Genomic DNA, 24,229 nt, shown 5'->3' with positions numbered 1-24,229 from the left:
CCTTGTTCATTCGTGACTTAGTGGAGATAAACTTAAATATGACGGTTCAAAAGTCAAATCTTCTGCACAAAACTACATCGAGGAGTTCAGGCTTTAGGTGGTGTCAGGTGATAGGTCAGCCACTTGTTGTCTCTGTATCTATCTAAGAAGACCGAAGCTTAGGAAAACATCCATGCTATAACAGTTGTGCAAAATTAATTTAGGGTAAACTTTGCAGTCTTGCATGCCTTGTTTTAATAGACGATTGACCAAACAGAGGTGATGTTACATCCAGATATTGTTGTATACTAAGGTAAATAGTCTGAAATGGTTTCAGTGCCCCTTTTTTTTTTTTTTTACAGGAGAAAAGCCATTTTTTTTGTTAATCTTCACCAGTCATAAGGGGACAGAGAACACAGACACAAATGATGATGATTTAGTGATAATTGCTAAATATAAAACTATGTGTCAAAAGTCCGATTTCCACCACGCACTACAGTACAATTCAGTTCAGTTTGGTACACATTTTTTTCAGTTTCCACTGTGAAAAGTTGTGGATGGTACCAATGGAACCGTTCCGTACCGTCTCCATGTTTGGTCCCCCCTCTGTTGGGGTACCTAGCACACAGATCTGGTACTAAAAGGTGGAGCTGTGAACACTGCAGTCTGATTGGTCAGTAGAGGACGGTCACTCTGCTCAGGGCTGAGTTGTGGCTGGTTTTGAGGCTCATGTAACCACTGTTCATACTGTGGAGAGTTGTATGAGTAAGGTGCAATGTTACTCAATGCATCAATATGTTAATTTAGCCCGGGTTATGTGAGCTGCATATATCCCAGTCATTACTCAGAGGAACGAAAAGCGTCAGGGAGCGTCGTTCCTGTGGGCTCCGGCAGCACTAAACCCCCGAGCTTGCCTGAGAAGGACTAAATGCGCAAAGCCACTATTCTTAAATATCCCATGGAGAGAGACTCTCACTGCAGCCTGTTCTATTTTGTTCTGAGAATGTGGGCGTGCAGCCTCATTCTGTGGACGATAAACAAGATGCAGATGTCCCCCTGTGTCAACGGTAATGAGGAGATACAGAGAGTGCTGGACGGAGCAGTGAGTGACAACAACCCCGCCCAGATTTAAGGGTACTGCTTGAGGTAGAAACACTTAACAGACCGAGGGTCGAGGTTCCAGGTCTAAAGGGTTACTACTGAAAGTGTTCGATGAAAACAAGACTGAAGTTCTTCTTCCCATGAGGTTGCTACAGGGCATTCAGGGTAAAAAGGCAGGTTGAGAGGAAGCAGGTGCAGCACAAATGAAAATGAAACGTATTGAGCATCACAGATACCGTTCAGCAGTTTAAGTGGATATTTCCCATAAAGGTAAAGGAAGGCTCTACCAGGATGCTATCTGCTGGGTATCAGAAACTCAGCCCTGTGGGTCTCATGTGGCTCTGAATGGCTTGTAGCTTGTTCCTATGTGGATGCTTTTATTCACAGCAGTTACAATAGATTCCAATGAACTCCAGAGTCACAGTGGAATACAGTGCTGAAAATCACTCCTGCAGCATATTCTTCTTCTCTGCTGTGGTCCTTATGTTCAGTATGTTCCTAACACTCAGTGTCACATTATAGCTCCTAAACTCCACCAGAAATAGCGTATTTACAAATTAAGATAAGATTGATAAACATAAAACTTTATTTAACCTGAGCGAAACGGCTGATCACTGGGGAAGCATCTAATGCCTGGAAAATATTAAACATACAAATCAAAATCAGAGAAGAGGGTTATGTTCCAGGAGTGGTTTGAGGGGTGTCTGGTCATTTTAATTTGTCACCATTTGAATCAAATACAGCTGTGATTCTAAGCTGACTTCCTTTACTAGGGAGGAAACTACAAACCTTTCAGACCAAAAGGATTTTGATATTACATAATTCAAATAAACACAAGAAGTTTGTGCTCCAGAGAAAGGATGAGCGCTCAGTGAATAACTTCCTAAGCCCTATGATAAGCTATTATGGCAAGGCTTAACTACAGACCAATAAGCAGTGATAACTAACACGTCTTTGGGGTCATCAGGTGGGAACCTCATTTCACCAGTGTTTCATCTAGTTGGTCCCACGACACCTCCAGGAGGCTAGACAGTGATCTCTGGTGTCCCAGAGACACTCCCCTAATGCCAGGTCTCACTGCTCCCCGCACCAACCCAACAACCTCCTTTACCTTACTTACTCATGGCTTTCTCAGCCCAAACAGCACGGCCACCTTCAATCAAACCCAGGCTCCGTTCATGCGAGCTCCAGGTCGTGACCGTGCCGATACTACCTTTCCTAGCGTTCACCATCATACTCTATTTCACATGCTACATAGCATAACTCCAATATAAGCTAAAGTTAAAGGAGATAGAGAAAATAAACACAAAGGATCAGCACACATAATATTGCATTGTAATATTGATATGTTGAAACTTTATGTTTCTGCATAGCTGTGGTTAACATGTGGTCATGTTTAGGCACTTAGTTTTTTTGAAAAAGGTCATGTGATCTGCAGCTTGGCAGCAGTCTTGCGTAGGTGTCACACTACATGGGGCAGCTGTGGCCCAGAGGTAGAGTGGGCCAATCAGAAGATTGGCAGTTTGATCCCTGGCTCCTCCAGTTTGCATGTCGAAGTATCCTTGGGCAAGATACTGAACCCCAAATTGGTCCTGATGGCTGCTCCACTGCTGTGTAAGTGCTTCATTCCTGGCACCATGTATGATAGCCTCGGCCACCAGTGCGTGAATGGGTGAATGTGACACTTTAAGTGGTTGGAAGTCTAGAAAAGTGTTACACAAGTGCAGTCCATTACCATTTACCATCCATATTCCAATGACAAAGTTAGCTCTTATACATGTTATCAGAACTACATCACTTTAGAAATGTTGATATGATATGTATGAAATGTACAAATGTAAGGTATCTGTGGTTTGCAGAAATGTACAAAACCAAAATTTTCCTCTGGTGACTGGGCTGATCGCAAATGTCTGACTTTGACGACTACTGGTAGGGTCACAAATTTTAACTGAATTTCCAGAAGGTTGGTGTGCTTCTCCATCTTCTGTCACTGCTGTTGCAAATATTAGGAGATGGTTTATCAAGATAAACACTCGGTGGCACTCTTTCTCCAGTCGGGTACCATTAAACCATTACAGAGGAAGAGTGCGTAACAAGATGATGAAAACGATGTCAAACATGATGCAACTAACTTCGGTGTGTTCTGATTCTGTCTGCTGCAGTTTTTGGTTTCTTTGGTGGCAGTGATGTTTGAGTCCCATTCTTCTCGTACGTCATGATTTATTCGCTAATCCTGTTTCCATTGTATTGTTGTTTTTGCAACATTGCAATTTTTGTATTTTCACCATTTCCACTCAGGTTTTTATGTGCAAATTAAAAATGTGCATGAAACAGGTGGATAGAAACAGTGTGGCGGATACACAAGACTGCACCAGTTTTCACTCGGACTGCGTCATTTTCAGACAAAAACATATGCCATCAGAATGATTTAAAATATACCATTGTTTAAATCTCATAAATTGTGTAATTGGACATTAACTTAGTCGTTTGTGTTCTGAGATCACAGGCTTTAAACAAACACATTCATGACGTGAAATATGATTTCTACAGTGTGATCAGTGGAAGCACTTTTTTGTGCATGTCATTCAGAGATTTCATTTATTACTAAGCTTTTCTACTTCACAGCGCACGTGCGCACACACACACACACACACACACACACACACACACATACGTCATAATGTGTGCATGCGTGTGTTTGTGTAAGACTCCCCAACCAGCCCACTGCACGTCGCTCCCTACTATTTTGCAGTATTAGGCAGGAAGCCAGCAGGGGAAATAAGTACAGATGACAATTTAACAGGATTTTTTTTCTCCAACAGCTTCTCATGAGTCAACCAAAAAGAAAGTAGCATTTTATAACAAGAGAGCCAGATCAAAGCAGAGAGCAGCAGCAGTCATTTAACGGCTGCAAGTTGGCCAAGAGTATCTGACGGCCATGAAGGAAACAGCAGAACGCACTGAGGACGAGCATTAGTGAGACAGAAGAGGATAATGTTTTGTGAAGACAGACAGTCTCTTTGCCTGTGTGTATGTCTGTCAGCAATTGTGTACATAATTGCACGATTGTTTTGTTTTGTTTTTTGCTTTTTGTGCGTTGATTTTAGTTAAACTTTCAAATGCAAATCCACAGCCCAGAGCATCACTTTCACACTTACTGCTTTCTGTAAAAACCTGAGGCTTGATTCAGAGCTCCTGAGGGTACGGTAATGGGTTGATGAAAACAATCAAATGTTGATATCCTGTGTTGTTTTGCTGCAGTAGCAAATTGGGGGATTATTCAGTGTTGTTGGATGTGTGCCCTGTGAAAAGGGGCCTTCGTGTTGAGGATGTGCTGTGTTTTTTCAAATGAACAGAGAACTTTGTTGTCGTGTAGGTGCTAATTCATGTTTGGCAGATAAAGCAACTGCTGTGCTGCTCTCAGAGCGTCCTGCTGGGTGACACATGAATATAAAAAAAAGTATTTTATCTGTGAAGTGAATAAGTGCACTCTTAGAGTTAGGGCATGAGGGAGCCTTACCTGAAGTGTCTGTCGATGCAGACACTTCACACATACAGTTCTTCTCTGCCTTGTTTTTCTTTTTCATTTTCAAACAAGTGGAAAATACATCAGTGTAGTCTTTGGACTTGGGGTACACATTCAATCAGTCGACTACTCACTTTCATTACATGTGCATTTCTAAAGTTGAGGCTACTGAAGAAGTCGTCCGCCACCTTACAAACCATTTATTATCTGAAGTTTGTCGGTGTCTTAGTAACACAGTTCCACCCATATTGTTTAAAGATAGTAGTCTGATCCAGACTCTTTTGTACTAAAGCTGCTGATTGACAATATTTTGCACAATGTTCAATATGTTTAAATATGACCATAGAAAGTATTCATTGTTATGTCAGAGAGCTCTATTCTGCTCAGAGTGGAGAAGCCTCTGTGGCAGCATTTTACACGAAATACCTACTCCCTGTTTAAACCTGTACCTCTTAGCATTTACAGGTGTATCAATATTAGGTGTGCAAAGTCATCCAGTGGGCCGGATTGGACCCTTTGGCGGGCTGGTTCTGGCCCCCATGTCGTGTGTTTGACACCCCTAATTTAGACCATGCACTAGATATTCAAATTTAAACCTGAACTCATGGGTTCTGTTCCAAAAATAAGAAACGTGCATTCAAAGCCCACTGGATGACTTTGCAACTAAAAATGCAATTCCCATAAAATCCAGCCAACATGGCCTTAAGCCTGATTTCTGGCCGGGTGCTCAACACTTTGATGAGTGTGACATGACAGAAGTGATATATGTTTTGACGGAAAAAACTTAGGGATGGACAATAATATCGGCACATCACGGTATCGGCCAATATTGGCTGTAAAATGAACTGAATCGGGCAACATGCTTTTTCTTATTTTACACAATGAATGAATGAATATAGCATACTTTAAAAAGTATTGTATTTCATGTCTCCATCTGCTGGTGGTCATCATCATCATGATAAGAGTATGCATGTATAATATGATGTTAATTCCACTACAGAAGAGACTTGATGATCACTTAAAGGTATAGTACACCCAAAAATGAAAATTCAGCTATTGTCTACTCACCCATATGCCGACGGAGGCCCTGGTGAAGTTTTAGCTTCCTCACATCCCTTGCGGAGATCGGTGGGTGGAGCGGCTAGCATACCTAATGGTAGATGGCGCCCCAGACTAACGTCCAGGAACACAAAATTGAATCCACAGAGTATCTCCATACTGCTCATCCATAGTGATCCACGTGTGCTGCAGCCCTGACATAAAAGTTGTTTCGAAAAACGTCATATGAACTCTGTTTTTAGCCTCACTGTAGCCTGTAGCTCTGACTGCTTCTCTGTGCTCCGCGTTCAAGTGTGTGCGCGCTCAGGGTTATCGGTGATGCACGGTCTCTGAAGAGCAGCAGTCTCGTCAGTACTGATGTCCAGATTCTCAAGTACAGGCATTGCCAATTCCCAGTCTGAGCAGCAAAGACTTTCCTCATCCGTTGGCACTGCTTTGCATTTGAAACAACTACAACACCAGGTTTCCAGTGCTCGACTCCGGTATTCTGCGGCTGGCTGAGGCTCATGAGCTGCGGCGGCTGCTTCATCCAGTAGCCTGAGTTCCGTCCGTATACTCGGGCTCAAACAAATACGGCTCAACAAAGAAATGCTGTTCCTCCTCAGTTTCAAAGTCTTCAGACATGTTGGGCTGTCCTTTGCTAAAAGACCATAGTGCAAATTATCTTTTAGCTCTGTGGTTACGTTGTCTCTCCCTGGGGTGCACGTGTCACGTGATGTAAACACGGGTGAGCAAAGCTCATGCTTTCGCTGGTCTTGCGCAGGCGCGCACACGTGAGCGTGGAGCACAGAGAAGCAGTCAGAGCTACAGGCTACAGTGAAGCTAAAAACAGAGTTCATATGACGTTTTTTGAAACAACTTTTATGTCGCGGCTGCAGCACACTTGGATCACTATGGATGAGCAGTATGGAGGTACTCCGTGGATTAAATTTTGTGCTCTTGGACGTTAGTCTGGGGCGCCGTCTGCCATTAGGTGTGCTAGCCGCTCCCCCCGCCGATCTCTGCAAGGGATGTGAGGACTCTAAAACTTCACCAGGGCCTCTGTCGGCATATGGGTGAGTAGATAATGGCTGAATTTTCATTTTTGGGTGCACTATCCCTTTAACTTAGTTGGGAAAAAGTGGATATATTGATTGGTATCGGTTGAATGAGTTGTTACATATTGACAGATCAGATATCGGCAAAAAAGCCAATGTTGTGCATCCCTAGAAAAATGTGTCCCTCAACACATTTTACTTTGTGATGCGCACCTGGAGAATTTTGTCATGTCGCAGACTCTAGCATTTTTAATTGCGCAATGTTACAGGGTATGCAGGGCAAGCCTGTCTGACACATCTAATTTTGTGTGTCTGGTTGACTGAATTAAAAACAGTTGAAAGACATCCAAAAATATCAAAATAATGTCAAGTGCATCTCCCACTTCATGTCCTGCATTTGTTGAACCAAAACACTCTCTAGCTTGTTTGTTTGAATGGACGCGCTGACCTCATGATTTACTTGCGCTCTCGTTGTCATCTCAGTAGAAGTACATGTGAAATCTCTTGTCATGGTAGTGGTCAGCAGATTGTCAGAATATGGAAAGTAAAGACAGACTGATGAAAGAAATGGTGAATGAGACACTGTGTCTCCCTTGTTTTGTTCTCATCTCTGTGCAGTGTTATGTGTTACAGTGCGTAGCTGAAAACTGTCAACGTAACTGTGTTAAAATATGTGCATTAATTTATTTATCTTTGTTCACAATGCAACACATTACCATTCTTCCAATACCTTGTGTTACTACGGAGCCCCTTAGGGAGTGAAGACAAACAGAAAATATTCCCTTTTAATAATTTAATTCATAAAACCCCTCAGTTGTAATGCTTAAATATAAATAACTTATTTCAATTAAATACTCTCAGATGCAAAAAGGCACAGGACATAAAGTTTAATGTGGTTAAAGCAGGAAGGTAAATCAATCTGCATAGATCTATGAATGCATGTGGGTGATTCTTACAGTATCTTGTGCTTTATACTGTATTAAAAGCTACAACTTGAGTTCATGAAATCCCTGCAGCATCTGAAGGCAGCAGGATTGATATGTTGATAAATCTGCAGCCTCTGAGACGAGGGTGCAGTGCTGCTCACACAGCCATTCACTGTTAACCTTCATTGAATCGTCTAAAAGACACGACACCAGGCTGCTGCAGCATAACCAAACACACATCAACACACATCAGACCGATCAGTTATATCTCAATATTCTGATTTTTTTTATGAAGGAGACGTCTGTTTTCTCACACTTATCTTTTCCAACCCTCTTTTTTTTTTTTTTTTTTTAAATCAGAAGTAGCGTCTCATGTTCTATCCTTAAAACACACTGCAGTGCAAACACTGTTGTGTAACATTGATTACTTAACTGTGAGAACGCGTCGGCTGCAACCGTGTACGAGGTGAGCATCATTAGAATTATTGCCATCATACTCCATCTGTCTTTGGGAGCGGATTTGTGATGATATGTGTTCATGTCGTGTCGGTGTGAACCACCCAGACATTTCCTGAGGTAAAGCTTTGCATTTGCAGAGCTCGTTATCACCTTTAACTGTGATTGGCACAGCTGTTTGAAAACTATGAGAGCACTGATGTGACTGGCTGAGAGAGCGTTTAATAATCACCACACCCGCTGATCTACGCTGTATTCACCTTCACCCAGCTCTTTGCACGTTGTGCTGCTGCAGAAGGTGCTGTCATGGTCCTGCCTGATGCCTACTACTACTGCTAATATTAATCATGCTTCTACTGTTATTATACACACGTGATTATTATTGTCACATACATATACTAGGTGTGGGAATCATAGTAATGATATTATTGCGCTACAGTATATTGCGATTTATTACCTTTTTTCCAACTGCAAATTATGTTCCAAAAGGAAGACTTTGTCAACATCATTTTTACCTCATGAGATAAAGTTTTCAGTCTCTTAATAGACTTCAGTCATTTTTATTGCAGCTAAATGTGATGCAGAGCAGACAGACTGACCAGCACAGTCATAAAAACCTGTCGGAAATGCTGCATGCACCTGACAAACTGAACTATGGGCAGATTTAATGCCCTCTGAGAGGCTGGATTAAGCACATGAGCAAAACGCTAACTAAATGGCAACGCCCATGTCAGAAGTGTTGTGTGTTACATTCTGCTCTAGTCTGGAGAACATGAGACAGTAGTCTTCAATGTGCTGCTGTGGTCACACATGGATCCACTGACCTTGACGTCCAGGTGTCACAAGTTAACGCCACCCTTTCTGCTGTACTCAAAGATTCCTCAACTTCATGCCTCACTTCTCTGTAGAGCTTGGGTACAGTTGTGTTGGTTAAAAACCGTCAGGACGCAGTCGCATACCTGGGTTCATGTGTTTTTAGCATGTAGCAAAAGCCTTCATTTTCAACAACGTTATATGGACGCAGATAGTTGCACAGGAAGTGGGTGATGGACCGTGTTCTTTTCGCTCTGTCAGAGTTGGATGGTAGTTTCGTCGAGCTAAGTGTGTCCACTGTTGGTTAATTTTCAGCGGAGCGGGTTTAGCATTAGCTTAGCCGTCAGCGGCTAACACTATTTCTGGATTGTGTAATTGAGGTGAGCCCTCGTGTTCATATCATTCCCAGAGTATTTTATTCTCGTATGACATTGCTTCAAATCACGTCATATCCAAATCCTTCATACCCTCTGTGTTAAAAAAATTAGTCCAGACGGCGCATTTCTGGTTTCTTTTCCGGTGCCTCCATCTTTAGGCCCGTTTCCACCGCAGGAACCACCCTCGAAGGACAGAGTTACGGAACTTTTACAGGGGCTAAACAAGTCCCTGCCTCGGAGTAGGTACTCAGAACGGCCCCGAGAAACTCCTGGCTGGGGCTTGGGGATTACTTGGTGCTGATTGGATATACTCAAGGCGGAATGTGACATCAACAGAAAGCAACAAAATAGCCAGCATTTTTAAGATTCAGCAGACGAGGGTTAGCTTGTTCATAGCTTCCACCGCCATGTAAACAAACTCAATATTGAGCTAGCAAAGCAGTTTTGTGTTGCTATGTGTGGTATTTATTCAGTTTTGGGAAATCATGATGTCTAGAAAGCATCAGGGGCTGCAGCTGACAGGGACAGCTAACGGCAGCAGCAAAGCTAACATCAGGACGTCATCTGTTAAAAGCCTCCCGTTGTCGGAAACAACATGAAACTACTCCAGTTAGCTCAATCACGTTGTAACTAAGACATCCGCTGGAATTTTTTTTTTTTTTTTTCATGGGCCACTTTGTGAGTTTAGTGAGTTATTACAGACACCGCTATCGGCTAACAGCTAACAGTGTCCCTACGCCACTACATCGCCCCGGTCAAAATGGTCGCACAATGATTACATTACATCCACAGCCCGGTAACTTTACAGGAACCTTCCTCCTACTCCGCTCTCTCAGTGGAGACATGGCGGTTGAGAGGGCCGAGCGAGGGGATGTTCCTGTAGTAGTTCCTGCCCCCCAAATAGTACCAGGAACTTCTTCAGTGGAAACGGGCCTTTTTTTATTTGATGAACGTCTGCTGAGACCTCAGCTGACCTCACCAGGAAAAAAAACATCAGCTCCATCTATTGGACAGAAAAAGCAATTGATTTCATTATCCTAGTACCAAAAGTTGTATGAAATGTGTATTTGAACAAATTGATGATGTATATAATACAAGATATTTGACGTGCGCGTATCGACACAATATCGCCACGCAAAATATCGCGATACAATGGTGTATCAGATTTTCCCCCACCCCTAACATATACTAACATATATAAATATATACTTATAACATATATACTACTAAAATACTATTATAATCACTAAAATTAATGTCACTACTGTGTGCCCTGCACCTCTTTGTCTTTGTCTCTGTCTCTCTTTATGTATCATTTTGTTGTATGGCTCACTGTACATTTATTATGTTGCTCTGTCTGAGGTTTCTGTCATTTTTTCCCCCTGTTAGGGAGTTGTTCATTATCTGCTGTGAGGGTCAAAGGACAGAGGGGTGTCTTATGTGGTAAAGCCCTCTGAGGCAAATTGTGATTTGTGATATTAGGCTTTATAGATAAAACTGAGTGTAATTGGAGAGTCAAGATATTTATTGGAAGAACACAAAAGTTTTGGGAGAGAACACAGAAGTATTTCTTTTCTCTAACCCATCTTTTTTTCTCCCCATGTTGCCCTAAGGACTCTGTATGTTGCAGTGCATCATGTTGTAATATTTCACTGTGATACGTGGTGACTGTAGTGTTACACTAGGTTACATTCAGTTGTCTCAGTACGTGTTGTTGTTTGAGGTTCGTGTTTTCTCGTGCTGGATTTTTGTTGTGTTCTAAGTTTTGTTTTGGTGCAGTGTGTGGAGTTGGCAATGAAATACATTTCATAGCATTGTATCATGTTGCATTGTGTCGCACTGCATATTGTTGTGGTGAGGACCAGAGCAGCTGCAAACAGCAGTCTGTTTTTTTTCTCTTTTATTGCTTTGACTGGGAGCTGCACGGGCTGCATCTCAAAACACGTTTATTATGCCTAATGCTTTAGGGGGAGACAGGTGGCTTTAATAAACAGATTGTGCATAAAGATGAGGATAATACACCATACTCTCCCACTGTCTCCCTGCATGACAGTGTGTGTGCATCATTTTCTCTTCCTCCCTGTGATGCACATGACCTTTCCATACGGGCTGCCTGGAGACATATCAAAGAAATATGATTTAAATACTCAAATACTGAGCTTGCAGATGCCTCCTAATTACCAGCATCTGTCAGGGGGATTTATGTTCAGTGTGTGTGTGTGTGTGTGTGCCTGTGCCTGTGTGAATATGTGTTGTCATGTACATGCACTGAGGGATTAGTGCTTTCATGTGTAACAGCACATGTAGGTGTGAGTGTAAGTTTTTCATATGGTTTGCTGTGCTCAGCTGGTTCCTCCGAAGGGCTTTTGTGTTGCGTTGTGCGACTGTCTTTCACAGCCGACATGTAAGAGTATGCTTCATCTGCGAGCAGCAGCTTGTGGCTGAATGTGGTGAATGTAGCATGAAGAGCATTAATCCTTCACCAGCGGAGGTACAGTATGTCTGACTGGCTGATGGGGATTTCATTTAGTGTATGCAAATAGTCTGTGGCAGGCACAATAAATTCTCGGCTGAGCTGTTTTCCTCTCTCTGCACCCAGCAAACTTGATACTGCAACCAATTAGAGTGTGTTCAGGGCTGTGACAGTGTGTTGTTGTTGGCGGCGTTGTGGCCACAGCATCGACCGAGGCTCACGTCCACGCAGAGCAGGACTGCCTGCCGGATACCACTCATCATTCTCCGCTGGAGAACACAAAAATTTATGTTGCATGGTGTTAACAGTGTGAGCAACGTGGGCCAGAGGCTCTAAACATTTTTATGCAACTGTCTGGTGATGTATGTCGTGTGTTTTTGCTGCCTTCTGTATTTTAAATCATAACATTACATTGTTCGAACAACTTGTTCACAAAATCAACGACCAAGCTTTTTGGAATCATTCCTGGGGTTCGTCCTTATCAGCAAAACTCAGCGCTCTCTTCTGAAGTCATTTTACAACTTGTTTATAATCTCTGCGGTCTAGAAACGTCGTCACCTTTCAGTCCTCTCTGCCTTCTTGCACACACATCTGAACTAAGTGTCTCCCCTCAGCTTTTTTACAATATATCAATGTATTTTCAAGTGTTAGTGGGTTCAACGATAAATCGCATTGCTGATTTATTGCATCACATGATCTGGATATTGTAACGTGGACCCAGAATAGACTCCACAGATGTAAAGTTTGGTGTAGACATAGCAACGCCCTTTATAAACAACAAGCCTGTCAATACAAGCAAGTGCTAGCGGATAGTGGGTTAGCTACCTACCCTTCATTTCTAACCGAGGGGGGTCATCAACACGACGTGAACTAGGAACTGGCTCGTTCACTCTAAAGAGCTGGTTCAAAGACTCGGCTTGTTCATGAACGTCACATCACATCATTAGTCTACAGTTAGACATCAGTCTATATGTTGGACCAGTTGCTGCAGTAGCACACGTACAGTACTGTGGGCCTTTTCCTCTGTAACTTTTAGCTGCATCCAGTCAAGCACTGATTTGTGTTTTGCACCTTCTCCTTTAACGTAGTAGGTCCAAAAGCTGGACTGCCTGCACTCAAGCCGGTAGCTGTGGTGTCTCGCTGACTGCAGCCAACCCTGCTTTTCCCCCTCAAACAAGTCGTGTGTGTTGTGAGACTCAACTCACGTCTGTCTGCAGGAGACCAGAGAGAAATGTGTCTTTAAAAGTGTCTGTGTGTGTGTTCAGCTCTCGGTACGTCTGTAGCTTCTAACTGAATCTCTGTGGTTTGGAGTTATGTCTCTCACCTGTGTCCTGTTTTTACTTTACATATCTGCTTTATTTTACTGTTTCATGTTCGCTACCAGCTGTATTAGAAGTTGTGTGATCAAAGTACTGCCAAACCGCGCTGGTTTTGCGAGAGGACATCATTCTTATTTCCCACCGTGCTGTTTAAAAACTCCAGTTTACTCAAGCATTACCACAGGGAAAACGAAACACAATTTGGTTTAACTGACTAATATTTCTGGTGCCGACTAGCAAGGGGGCGGACGTTTAATTGTTAGATGGCTAATCGCGCGCATCCCTTCTTCAAACTGTTCAGTACTGCCCTGGCATATGTAGAAAACAAAATGTTTAAATGTCCTTGGTGTTCTGACTGTCAGCATTTTTGCTTCTTGTTAGCATTACCTTAGCTTGAGTAAAAGAGAAAGTGACAAAGTGCAGCTTAGTCACATGATAGTTGAGCCAAGTCTGATCATGTTGCACTGAGTCTGACATTTCCAACAGATGAATAACTCTTTTGATTGCTCCATAGTATTGGTGTGCTAAACAGACTCTGTCGGCTGGGAAACGGAGGTATGGAAATGAATCTTTTTAAGCTTGTGACCGTTCCAACAGTTTGCCATCTCACTCGTCTGTGTAGAAATCAAATCGACTTGTTGACCAAGTTGCTCTCAGTGTGAAAGCACGGTTAGAGTTAAACACAAACCCAAACATGAATTCTATTTTTTATAAACTTTTTTCTTTGTATTTGTACTTGTGGCCTTTGTTCATGCAACACTAGAGGCCTGCTGTCAGTGTCGTGTGGGTGTGATCGATGTCTGTAGGCAGCAGGTGCCGGCAGGGAAGAGAAGAACTACTGTCGAAGGGACTTTGGTCTTTTTCTCACATTTAGCGAGGATAAAGAGAGTTAAATGTCATGGCTTGATAAAAGGTAGGGACAGATTTTTGGCACCCTGTTTCCTGAGCCACGCTGTATGCCGTCTGTCTGCTCTGTTGATGTTGGTGTGTTGATTTGTATAGAGGGAAAGTGAGAGAAGCTGCCTGAACAGGCGTTTGATTCCTTTGATGATTCAACTGACTCCACAAAGAGAATATATGGGCTCTGACTGATGTGACTGACGCTACAGTGTGATGCCTGTGTGAATGAAAAGTATACTCTTTGTACATACAGAGAAGTCATGATTTAGTTCAAAGCAGTCGAAATAAAAAGAGGACATGTTTTATTATATTTATTTTGAACAGATGGGAGTGCAAGAGACAAAGAGATAAACTCCTGTTGCTGCAAACTTGTGACTTTGCTGACATGTAACTTTGGTAAACTATTTTCGTTATAAAAAATATTCAGCACTTTGAACAGCTCAGTATTACCCTGTACCAACACTGAAAGTACACCTTTCCAAAAGGCAACAACAGGTTACAACAGGCTGTAAATCTGAAAAGCAACTCTTAGGGTATGAAATTAAAAATACAAAATAAATATTAACATAAAAAAAGATAAGAAACAATAAGTGTGTTTCAACCAGTTCAGCCTCGGCTGTATTTAAACTTCCAAACACCCAAACGTGTATCATCTCAGTGATGCTGTTGAATGTCTTTAAACATGTTGGATGTGTTTCCATTTACATAAGTACCCCTTAAGGGGAGCAATGCTGGCACACTGTCCTTGTCTTGTACACAGCTCTCTCTACACCTCCAAAACTCTAGTTGGCATCAGGGTTTCTGTGAATGCTGTAAAGTTAAGTTGATTCAAAACACACATTAAACACAAATGAAACACACATTAAACGGCTTAATGGAGACAGTTTCAGTTACAAGTATACAAATTAGCTTCACTATAACTCGCAACATTCACAGACAAACACTTGTCTTTATCTGGACACATTTTCCCCACAAATACAACATGCTAATGTTTTTAGCACAAGCCTATGGCATTTTACATTGTATAAATTAGCCTAGCAGCTAGTGAACTTTTCCTCTACTCATATGAAACCAGGGACAACAGCAACATTTAACAAAGGTAACGTAAAACAAAATTTGGCTCCATTACAACTCACAAGGTTCACTGACAAGACAACTGTCTCATACTAAACACGTTTTCCAAACAAATGCAACATGCTAACGTTATTAGCACCAGCCTGTCCCGCAAAACCTCAGCACATGTTGCTAATGGTGTATGGCTAAAAGTATTCTTTTTTTGCCTTTTTATTCACCACTGGAACTTAACGCTTCTGAGCTTTGGTTCCAGATTACGTGCATCAGTCTATATACCATGTATTCTGCAAGCAGCTGCCTGCACAGTACCATGACCCCTGAGCCATGACCTTTGGTTACAAATACACAAATTGTTAAAATTTAAATGTCTTTAATATTACAGCGATAAGGCCTTAAAAGTCATTAAATAGTCTTCAATTTGAATTTATAAGGTCTTTACTACTAAAAATATTTTATCCAAGTTAATTTATATATCTTTTAATTTCTTTTAGTGGAAATAAATGAAGCTTTTTATGCAATAGTCGACATTTCTAATGTTACAAATCTTTAAATAAACTAGAAAACTGTCATTTTACTTCATACTTGCACTTACCTGTTGGCAAAATGTAGATCAACTTAACTCACTCAAATAGCTGTAATCCTACATAACACCCTCCTCTGCACAAGACCACATACAAGTAACAAATAAAACATGATATGTCCAATCTGTCCTAAATTTGGTTACAAGGTGTCTTGAAAGGGTCTTAAACAGCATTAAATTTAACTGTCTGACACCCGTAGACACCCTGAAATTTCTTCTTTCCAATAATAATGCACATAATTTGTTTGAAAGAATCAAGACAGAGAAAAAATCAATCTGCTGTCTGTTAGAATATGAGTAGGAACTGACAGAGACAACACAGTGTTGTGGTTAGTAGCCAAAGCCTGATATATACAGTATGGTAGGTGTCATATGTTTACAGTTTGTTTTGCACCCTATACGTAGCAGCATTTGTGTGATACTGTGCAGAGAGGGAATGCTACACCATTAATTTGTGGGAACTGATTCAGTAAATGAAAGACACCTCTATATTGTCACTAACACTCTGCTGCTCCTCTGTAACTGACCACAACAACCTGTAATCCAGTCTGTACTGTAACGCTATGATAACTGAATGCAATTAATTTGAGGCCATGACTTGAGGGCTGAAATATTAATTTGAGCACAACACATACTATTGCAAATATTATACCTGATACCTGCTGGGCACCACAGTAATGTGAGGACCTAGAACATATCATTAAAAGTAAATGTCAACCACAGAATAAGTGAAGGTTTCCCTGTGCAGAGCTGAGAATGGGTGTCACGCTGTGGCACATGTGCTTTGTCCAACACTGTCACAGCTGTGTGGGGAAGAAACACTTACAGTTAACATGATTCAAACATGGATTAAAATTCAAGCAAACTTTATTTGGCAAACAAATGAGTAGGTTACTCTGTGAAGTTTGTGTGTATCAAAGTCAACTGTCAGTCCCTTTAGGATTTCATGAGCTGTTTTGGGGAATGCTATTTCCTCAAATGTCTGATTTTACAGCAGTTATTCTCATCCCCAAAACATCATTCTGTACAGAAACCTTGCACATTGAGTCCATTTTTTTTTTGGGATGCATTTCCTTAATCCGTTATCCTTAAAAATTGTTCCACACAGAATCCACATGCGTTGTATTGTTCTATTTGTTGTGAAAATTTGCAACACGTGACAGAATGAAAAGACATATTTCCTCCTTCGCCTCTCTCCACTGGAGTTACCTATCTGACTGTCATCACTCCCTCTGTGTCTTACATTTGGCACCACAGCTGCATGAAGGGGCGGAGCTGTCCTTCTTCTCTGTCTCCACAGTCTGTGTGTGGTCCACATCCTCCTCCTCTTCATCATCATCCACCTGAATATTAGTCTCTGACCTGTTGAAAGCAGCTATTTGAATTATGAAAGGTCGTATTTATTTTTAGACATGCGACAATATTGGACATAAAAAATATGCTCAGTGTGCAAAGGCCTTTAGTCTCGCAGCGACACAGACACCGCTCGACTCTGTCGTTAAACCTGTTAATGACTTCTGGGTAACGTTAGCCATGTGATGCTAACAGTTAACCCCGTCACTGTGTGTGTGTGTGAGTGAGTGAGAGTGACTGTTTCCTAGGTTCAGAGCTGTGGTCCCACAGCAGTAGTGGGCTGAGCGATTAAATACGCCGCACACTGCTCTACAATGAAATGAGATTTTGCCCGTTCTAAATAGTCAGATTTGTGGTAAAGTTGCAGTGATGGGACAAAATAACAAGGTTGCAAAGAATTTATTGGGTTTGGTTGAATTTGTGTTAATTGCTGCAATTGCAACATCCTGGCCACACCAGGCCAAGATACTGTTCGAAGTGCTCTCATTCAAATGCATGAAGTGTATTTGTTTTTAATCACTGAGTCCTTGAATAAAAAATCCCGCACACTGCTCTTGCTCAGCTTCAATTTATTAGTAACACTAACATTCCGGTCCGGTCAATGACAAATAGCCTACAAACATGTTTTTATAAGACGTCTTGGGTCCTTGGCTCCAAGAAAGTTCTCAAATATTTGACACTGCTTCGTAATTTTGACAATTTTGGACAATAAAACAGTCTTTATAGGTGATAAAAGTGGAAATTGTTAAAACTACAGGACACATTTTGGTCAAGAGCAAAAAACTATTGACCTTCATTACCCTTGTCCTATAACGTATAATGTGACAACTTCATAAGGTTTAATAGGCAAACATGTTGTGTATTTCCAAATGGACGGAACTTTTTTCATGGTCAGAGAGAAAATAAAACAATAGAATACAACAAGCAAACATCATAACTTGCATAAATACTAAAAGCATGAATAAAAACACGATGAAGTCTGTGTTTCTGACTGTTAGGTTGAACCTTCCTCTTCTTGTTGATCTTAGTTTTCCCCACAAAGGCTCATTTGACCTTGTTTTGTACTGTCTCTACAACAAAACTGGCAGGACTGTGAAACACACACACTTGTTTTTGTTGTTTTTGTTGCCCAGACGTCGACGAGTGCAGTTTGCAGACACATACCTGCTGGAATGACAGCGTGTGTGTGAACCTCCCGGGAGGCTACGACTGCGTGTGTACGTCTGGTCCAGGCTGCGGCGGCGACTGCCCACAGGAAGATGGAATCAGACGCAACGGAGAGGACTGGAAACCCAGCTTTGACCGCTGTGCTATATGCTCCTGCAAGGTACAGATGATGATCACACAAATACAGATTCACTTCACTGGGTAATACTGGTGTTCACGACCTGCTGGAGGATCTTAACTCAGGCTTTCATCATAGTTATGATCTAAAATTCAAAGCAGCAGAGTACAAACTTTTAACTGTCACCTTACAAGTCTACAAAGTGTGAGAGCTTGATATTCAAAAGGTAAAACAAAGGTAATGTTACAAAATTCGGCCGCATTACAACTCACAAGGTTCACTGAAAAAACACATTTTCCAAATAAATACAACATGCTAACATTATTAGCACAAGCCTATTGCATTTTACATTGTATAAATTAGCCTATCGAATAGCAGAGATTTCCTTTGCTCATGTGAAGTCAGGATAAATCACACACAAGTTTTGAAATGTTATTATTGTCTTCACAATTTATTGTTTCTTCTCTGTGAATTAAAGTAAATTAAAGCTTTGTTTCCACTGAGGGAAATGGTTTCAGCTTACAGAAATAGACGGGAGGTCTGCATTGCTGTGACATTTAGTTACATTTCTGGGGAGGTGTATGCCAGGCTACAGTGTAAGGTATGGCATTGATTCGGCACAGAAGTATAAATCCTGCTCAAGTTTGACTAAAACCTCTATGATCATCTGACTGCTCATGTTTCCCCGCCCTTCAGACTCATTTTATTCATGTTGCTGTGTTCCCAGATCTTACCAATTAAATTAGGATGTAGGATGTTATAAGAATGGATAGAAGTGATTGGCAAAACTACTAAAATATGACCCAAGTTGTTAATAAACTGGAATTATTCCATAAAGACCTCAAATCTTGTTTTCGTAATGTCAGTCTTTACCTACACCTCTGAGCACATGTAACTTCCTGGAGTTGAGTCAGCCAACATTTGTATTGATTGCTGTGAAGCAAACACAAAAATACAAAACTTTTCTAACCACAGAACGGCCTCAGGACACCAAATTAAGCATCACACAGGGTCAACTCAAGGAAAAAGCACCTCAGTGCTTCCATCTGTTTTTCATTAGCCTGCATTACATTCTGACAAATATTTGTGGCAGCTTAACAACTCACGTCTGTGCTCAGGAGTCAGAGCGAGGCAGCACGGTGTGGCCGCAGGAAAGGGAGTTATTGATCAGATTTGTCTTTGGCAAGGTGAGGACAAGTGAGTGAGATTAATATAAAACAGACACAGAGGGATATTTGGAAGAAAAAAAAATGACAGCTGAAGGCGGTGGTTCAAATAATGCTTCATAGGCTTATAAAATTCAAAATTTACCACTAAGAAGTTTTACAGGAACTACTCTGGTAAATAATAGTAAACTAAAGCAGATTCTATGATAGCTGTGTATCATGACTCAACACATGTATTATTGCATCTATATTACTGTCATTTCTCTGTCATAATAAGTGTAAACTATAACAGCCCATATCTGGTCAATTAAATCATGTTATCCAGTTATTTCTATCCTGCGGTGGCTTCCTCTGCAGGATGCCTCCCCCATAAGGTCTCATGAACTGAAACTGGGTCCAGTTCATGTAACATATTTACACACTGATGACCGTCTGAACGCAAACATCCTCAGCTGGGAGCGTTTCAGAGGCAGAGTGTCTTCAAGCAGTCTGTCGTAGTCATAGTGTAGTATGTCATCAAAAATCATGAAATAACATCATAGTATAATATGTCGCCAAAAACCATGAAAAAACATCATAGTGTAGTTTGTTGTCAAAAATCATGAAAATATGTCCTTTAGCAGCAATATTTCTAATGAACAGTAGTTTACCACTGTTGGGCTGAAATTTTTTTGTGTGTTTTACATAGGGCTTTCCTGGTTGTTCAGAAGTCGTCATTTAGAGCCATTAGTCGACTCTTCGCCCACGCAGTCATCTCATCCCCAAAACATCATTCTGTACAGAAACGCATAGTATGGTAGTCCATTTTTTTAAAAATCATGAAAAAACCTCCTAGTATAGCATGTCGTTCAAAATCATGAAAAAACATCATAGTATAATATGTCGCAAAAAATCATGAAAAAATGTCATAGTATAGTATGTCATCAAAGGTCATGAAAATACGTCATAGGATAGTATGTAGTCAAAAATAATGAAAAAACATCATAGTATAGTATGTTGTCCAAAATCATGAAAAAACGTCATAGTATAGTATGTCATCAAAGGTCATGAAAATACGTCATAGTATAGCATGTCGTCAAAAATCATGAAAAAAACGTCATAGTATAGTATGTCGTCCAAAATGATGAAAAAACTTCATAGTATAGTATGTCACCAAAGGTCATGAAAATACGTCATAGTATAGCATGTCGTCCAAAATCATGAAAAAAACGTCATAGTATAGTATGTCATCAAAGGTCATGAAAATACGTCATAGTATAGTATGTTGTCCAAAATCATGAAAAAACGTCATAGTATAGTATGTCATCAAAGGTCATGAAAATACGTCATAGTATAGCATGTCGTCAAAAATCATGAAAAAAACGTCATAGTATAGTATGTCATCAAAGGTCATGAAAATACGTCATAGTATAGTATGTCGTCAAAAATCATGAAAAAACGTCATAGTATAGTATGTCATCAAAGGTCATGAAAAAACGTCACAGTATAGTATGTAGTCAAAAATCATGAAAAAATGTCATAGTATAGTATATCGCCAAAAATCATGAAAATACGTCATAGTGTAGTATGTCGTCAAAAATCATGAAATAACATCATAATATAATATGTCGCCAAAAACCATGAAAAAACATCATAGTGTAGTTTGTTGTCAAAAATCATGAAAATATGTCCTTTAGCAGCAATATTTCTAATGAACAGTAGTTTACCACTGTTGGGCTGAAATTTTTTTGTGTGTTTTACATAGGGCTTTCCTGGTTGTTCAGAAGTCGTCATTTAGAGCCATTAGTCGACTCTTCGCCCACGAGTCATCGCATCACATCTCGAAAAAACGTCATAGTATGGTATGTCGTTAAAAATCATGAAAAAACCTCCTAGTATAGCATGTCGTTCAAAATCATGAAAAAACATCATAGTATAATATGTCGCAAAAAATCATGAAAAAATGTCATAGTATAGTATGTCATCAAAGGTCATGAAAATTGTTAAAACTACAGGATAGTATGTAGTCAAAAATAATGAAAAAACATCATAGTATAGCATGTTGTCAAAAATCATGAAAAAACCTCCTAGTATAGTATATCATCAAAGGTCATGAAAATATGTCATAGTATAGCATGTCGTCAAAAATCATGAAAAAACATCATAGTATAGTATGTTGTCCAAAATCATGAAAAAACATCATAGTATAGTATGTCATCAAAGGTCATGAAAATTCCTCTTCATTGTATCTTCGTTTTCCCAAAAAGGCTCATGAAAAAAACGTCATAGTATAGTATGTCGTCCAAAATGATGAAAAAACTTCATAGTATAGTATGTCACCAAAAATCATGAAAAAATGTCATAGTATAGTATGTTGTCAAAAATCATGAAAAAAACGTCATAGTATAGTATGTCATCAAAGGTCATGAAAATACGTCATAGTATAGTATGTTGTCCAAAATCATGAAAAAACGTCATAGTATAGTATGTCATCAAAGGTCATGAAAATGCTCCTCAAGTATAGCATGATGATCAAAAAATCAGATTCACTTCATAGTATAGTATGTCATCAAAGGTCATGAACTCAGGCTAGTATAGTTATGTTGTCCAAAAATCAAAGCAAAGAGTACATAGTATAGTATTTCATCAAAGGTCATGAAAATACGTCACAGTATAGTATGTAGTCAAAAATCATGAAAAAACATCATAGTATAGTATGTCGCCAAAAATCATGAAAATACGTCATAGTGTAGTATGTCATCAAAAATCATGAAATAACATCATAATATAATATGTCGCCAAAAACCATGAAAAAACATCATAGTGTAGTTTGTTGTCAAAAATCATGAAAATACGTCCTTTAGCAGCAATATTTCTAATGAACAGTAGTTTACCACTGTTGGGCTGAAATTTTTTTGTGTGTTTTACATAGGGCTTTCCTGGTTGACCAGAAGTCGGAGGTCTTAGAGCTATTAGTCGACTCTTAGTTACAGTCATGGGAGGTGTATCCAGGCTACATAGTATGGTATGTCGTTAAAAATCATGAAAAAACCTCCTAGTATAGCATGTCGTTCAAAATCATGAAAAAAACATCATAGTATATGTCGCAAAAAATCATGAAAAAATGTCATAGTATAGTATGTCATCAAAGGTCATGAAAATACGTCATAGGATAGTATGTAGTCAAAAATAATGAAAAAACATCATAGTATAGCATGTTGTCAAAAATCATGAAAAAACCTCCTAGTATAGTATGTCATCAAAGGTCATGAAAATACGTCATAGTATAGCATGTCGTCAAAAATCATGAAAAAAACGTCATAGTATAGTATGTCGTCCAAAATGATGAAAATACATCATAGTATGTTGTCAAAAATCATGAAAAAAAAGTCATAGTATAGTATGTCTTACAAAATCATGAAAAAACGTCATAGTATAGTATGTTGTCAAAAATCATGAAAAAAACGTCATAGTATATAGTATGTTGTCAAAAATCATGAAAAAAAAGTCATAGTATGTCGTCCAAAATGATGAAAATACATCATAGTACGTTGTCAAAAATCATGAAAAAAAAGGTCATAGTATAGTATGTCTTACAAAATGATGAAAAAACATCATAGTATAGTATGTCATCAAAAAATCATGAAAAATGTCATAGTATAGTGTGTCCTCCAAAATGATGAAAAAAACATCATCGTATAGTATGTCGACAAAAAACATGAAATAATAATAATAATAATAATAATATAGGAAGAGCAAAATGCGAAGACTCAGAGTGGTCTATCAATCAATCAATCAAACTTTATTTATATAGCGCCTTTCATACATCAAAAATGCAACCCCAAAGCGCTAATGATGATGGCATGAGACTGCTTCTAAAACTTCCACAATGGTGTAGTGCCAGCCAAATGTTTGTAAGTGTTGGTGTGCCTACTTACCCTTCTTTAGCACGTAATCTTATATATTGATATATGTGCAGTCTCTCTGTCTCAGACAATGGCAACATCCAGGCCTTTGCCAACCCTGAGCTGAGCTCAGTCAGGTTTTCATCTAGACTGTGGGGCCACTGGCACTCCAGCTTGTTTGTGGGTGCAGTTCATTGAAATCTGTCCATTTTTATGAATTTGTATAATGACGTGTTGGGTATTTCTTGGCTTTTTGTTTTTTTCTTTTTTATTTATATATATATATATATACATATATATATATATATATATATATATATGTGTGTGTGTGTGTGTGTGTGTTTTGTTTGTTTTGTGTGGTATGCTTTGGACCTCTCTGTGTCCTTAATAAAGTCATTATTATTATGATTATTATTTTCTCAAAAATCCCCAAACAAACATAGTATATGTCGTCAGAAATCACAAAAAAAAACATGATAGTATACTGTTGTCAAATATTGTGAAAAACGTCATAGTAGAGTATGTCATCAAAAATCATGAAAAAACGTCATAGTATAGTATGATGATTATGTTAAATAATATAACTTAATTTACAGTAAATCACCTCATGAGGCACCATATCTGAAAAGGGAAAATGATAGCTAGTTAAAGATATCAGTCTCATAAAATTCGCTTGACTATCAATTTGGAATTTTTTTTAATAATTAAATTAATAACAGTAACCAAATTTAATAGTAAAGCCTGGAGGATTTCGGAGTTCTTGACTTAGCAGAGGTTGACTATTCATTCACTCTAATGCAACATTAAAACAGACAGCAGGTATGATTCCGAAAAATATATATTTATTCATAAAAGAAGCAAAGCAAATGAAACACACAAATTCTAACCAACAATATACAAGCTTGTTGTGCGTGTGTGTGT

At 39.6% G+C, this 24,229-nt stretch overlaps 1 protein-coding gene across 2 annotated transcripts in view; it reads left to right on the top strand.

Moving 5' to 3' along the window:
- Positions 1 to 24,229, top strand: part of LOC125879618 (protein kinase C-binding protein NELL1-like) — a 455,619-nt gene that overhangs the window by 420,015 nt on the left and 11,375 nt on the right. For both annotated transcript variants that reach the window (XM_049561591.1, XM_049561583.1), the window contains one exon: positions 18,107 to 18,300. In XM_049561591.1, the coding sequence (XP_049417548.1) occupies positions 18,107 to 18,300 (194 nt within the window). The remainder of the gene's footprint in view (positions 1 to 18,106; positions 18,301 to 24,229) is intronic.

Source organism: Epinephelus fuscoguttatus, linkage group LG2 (assembly GCF_011397635.1).
Source record: "Epinephelus fuscoguttatus linkage group LG2, E.fuscoguttatus.final_Chr_v1".
NCBI lineage: Eukaryota > Metazoa > Chordata > Actinopteri > Perciformes > Serranidae > Epinephelus > Epinephelus fuscoguttatus.
The sequence above is the reverse complement of the archived record's forward strand: the minus strand, read 5'-3'. Positions and strand labels throughout refer to the sequence as shown.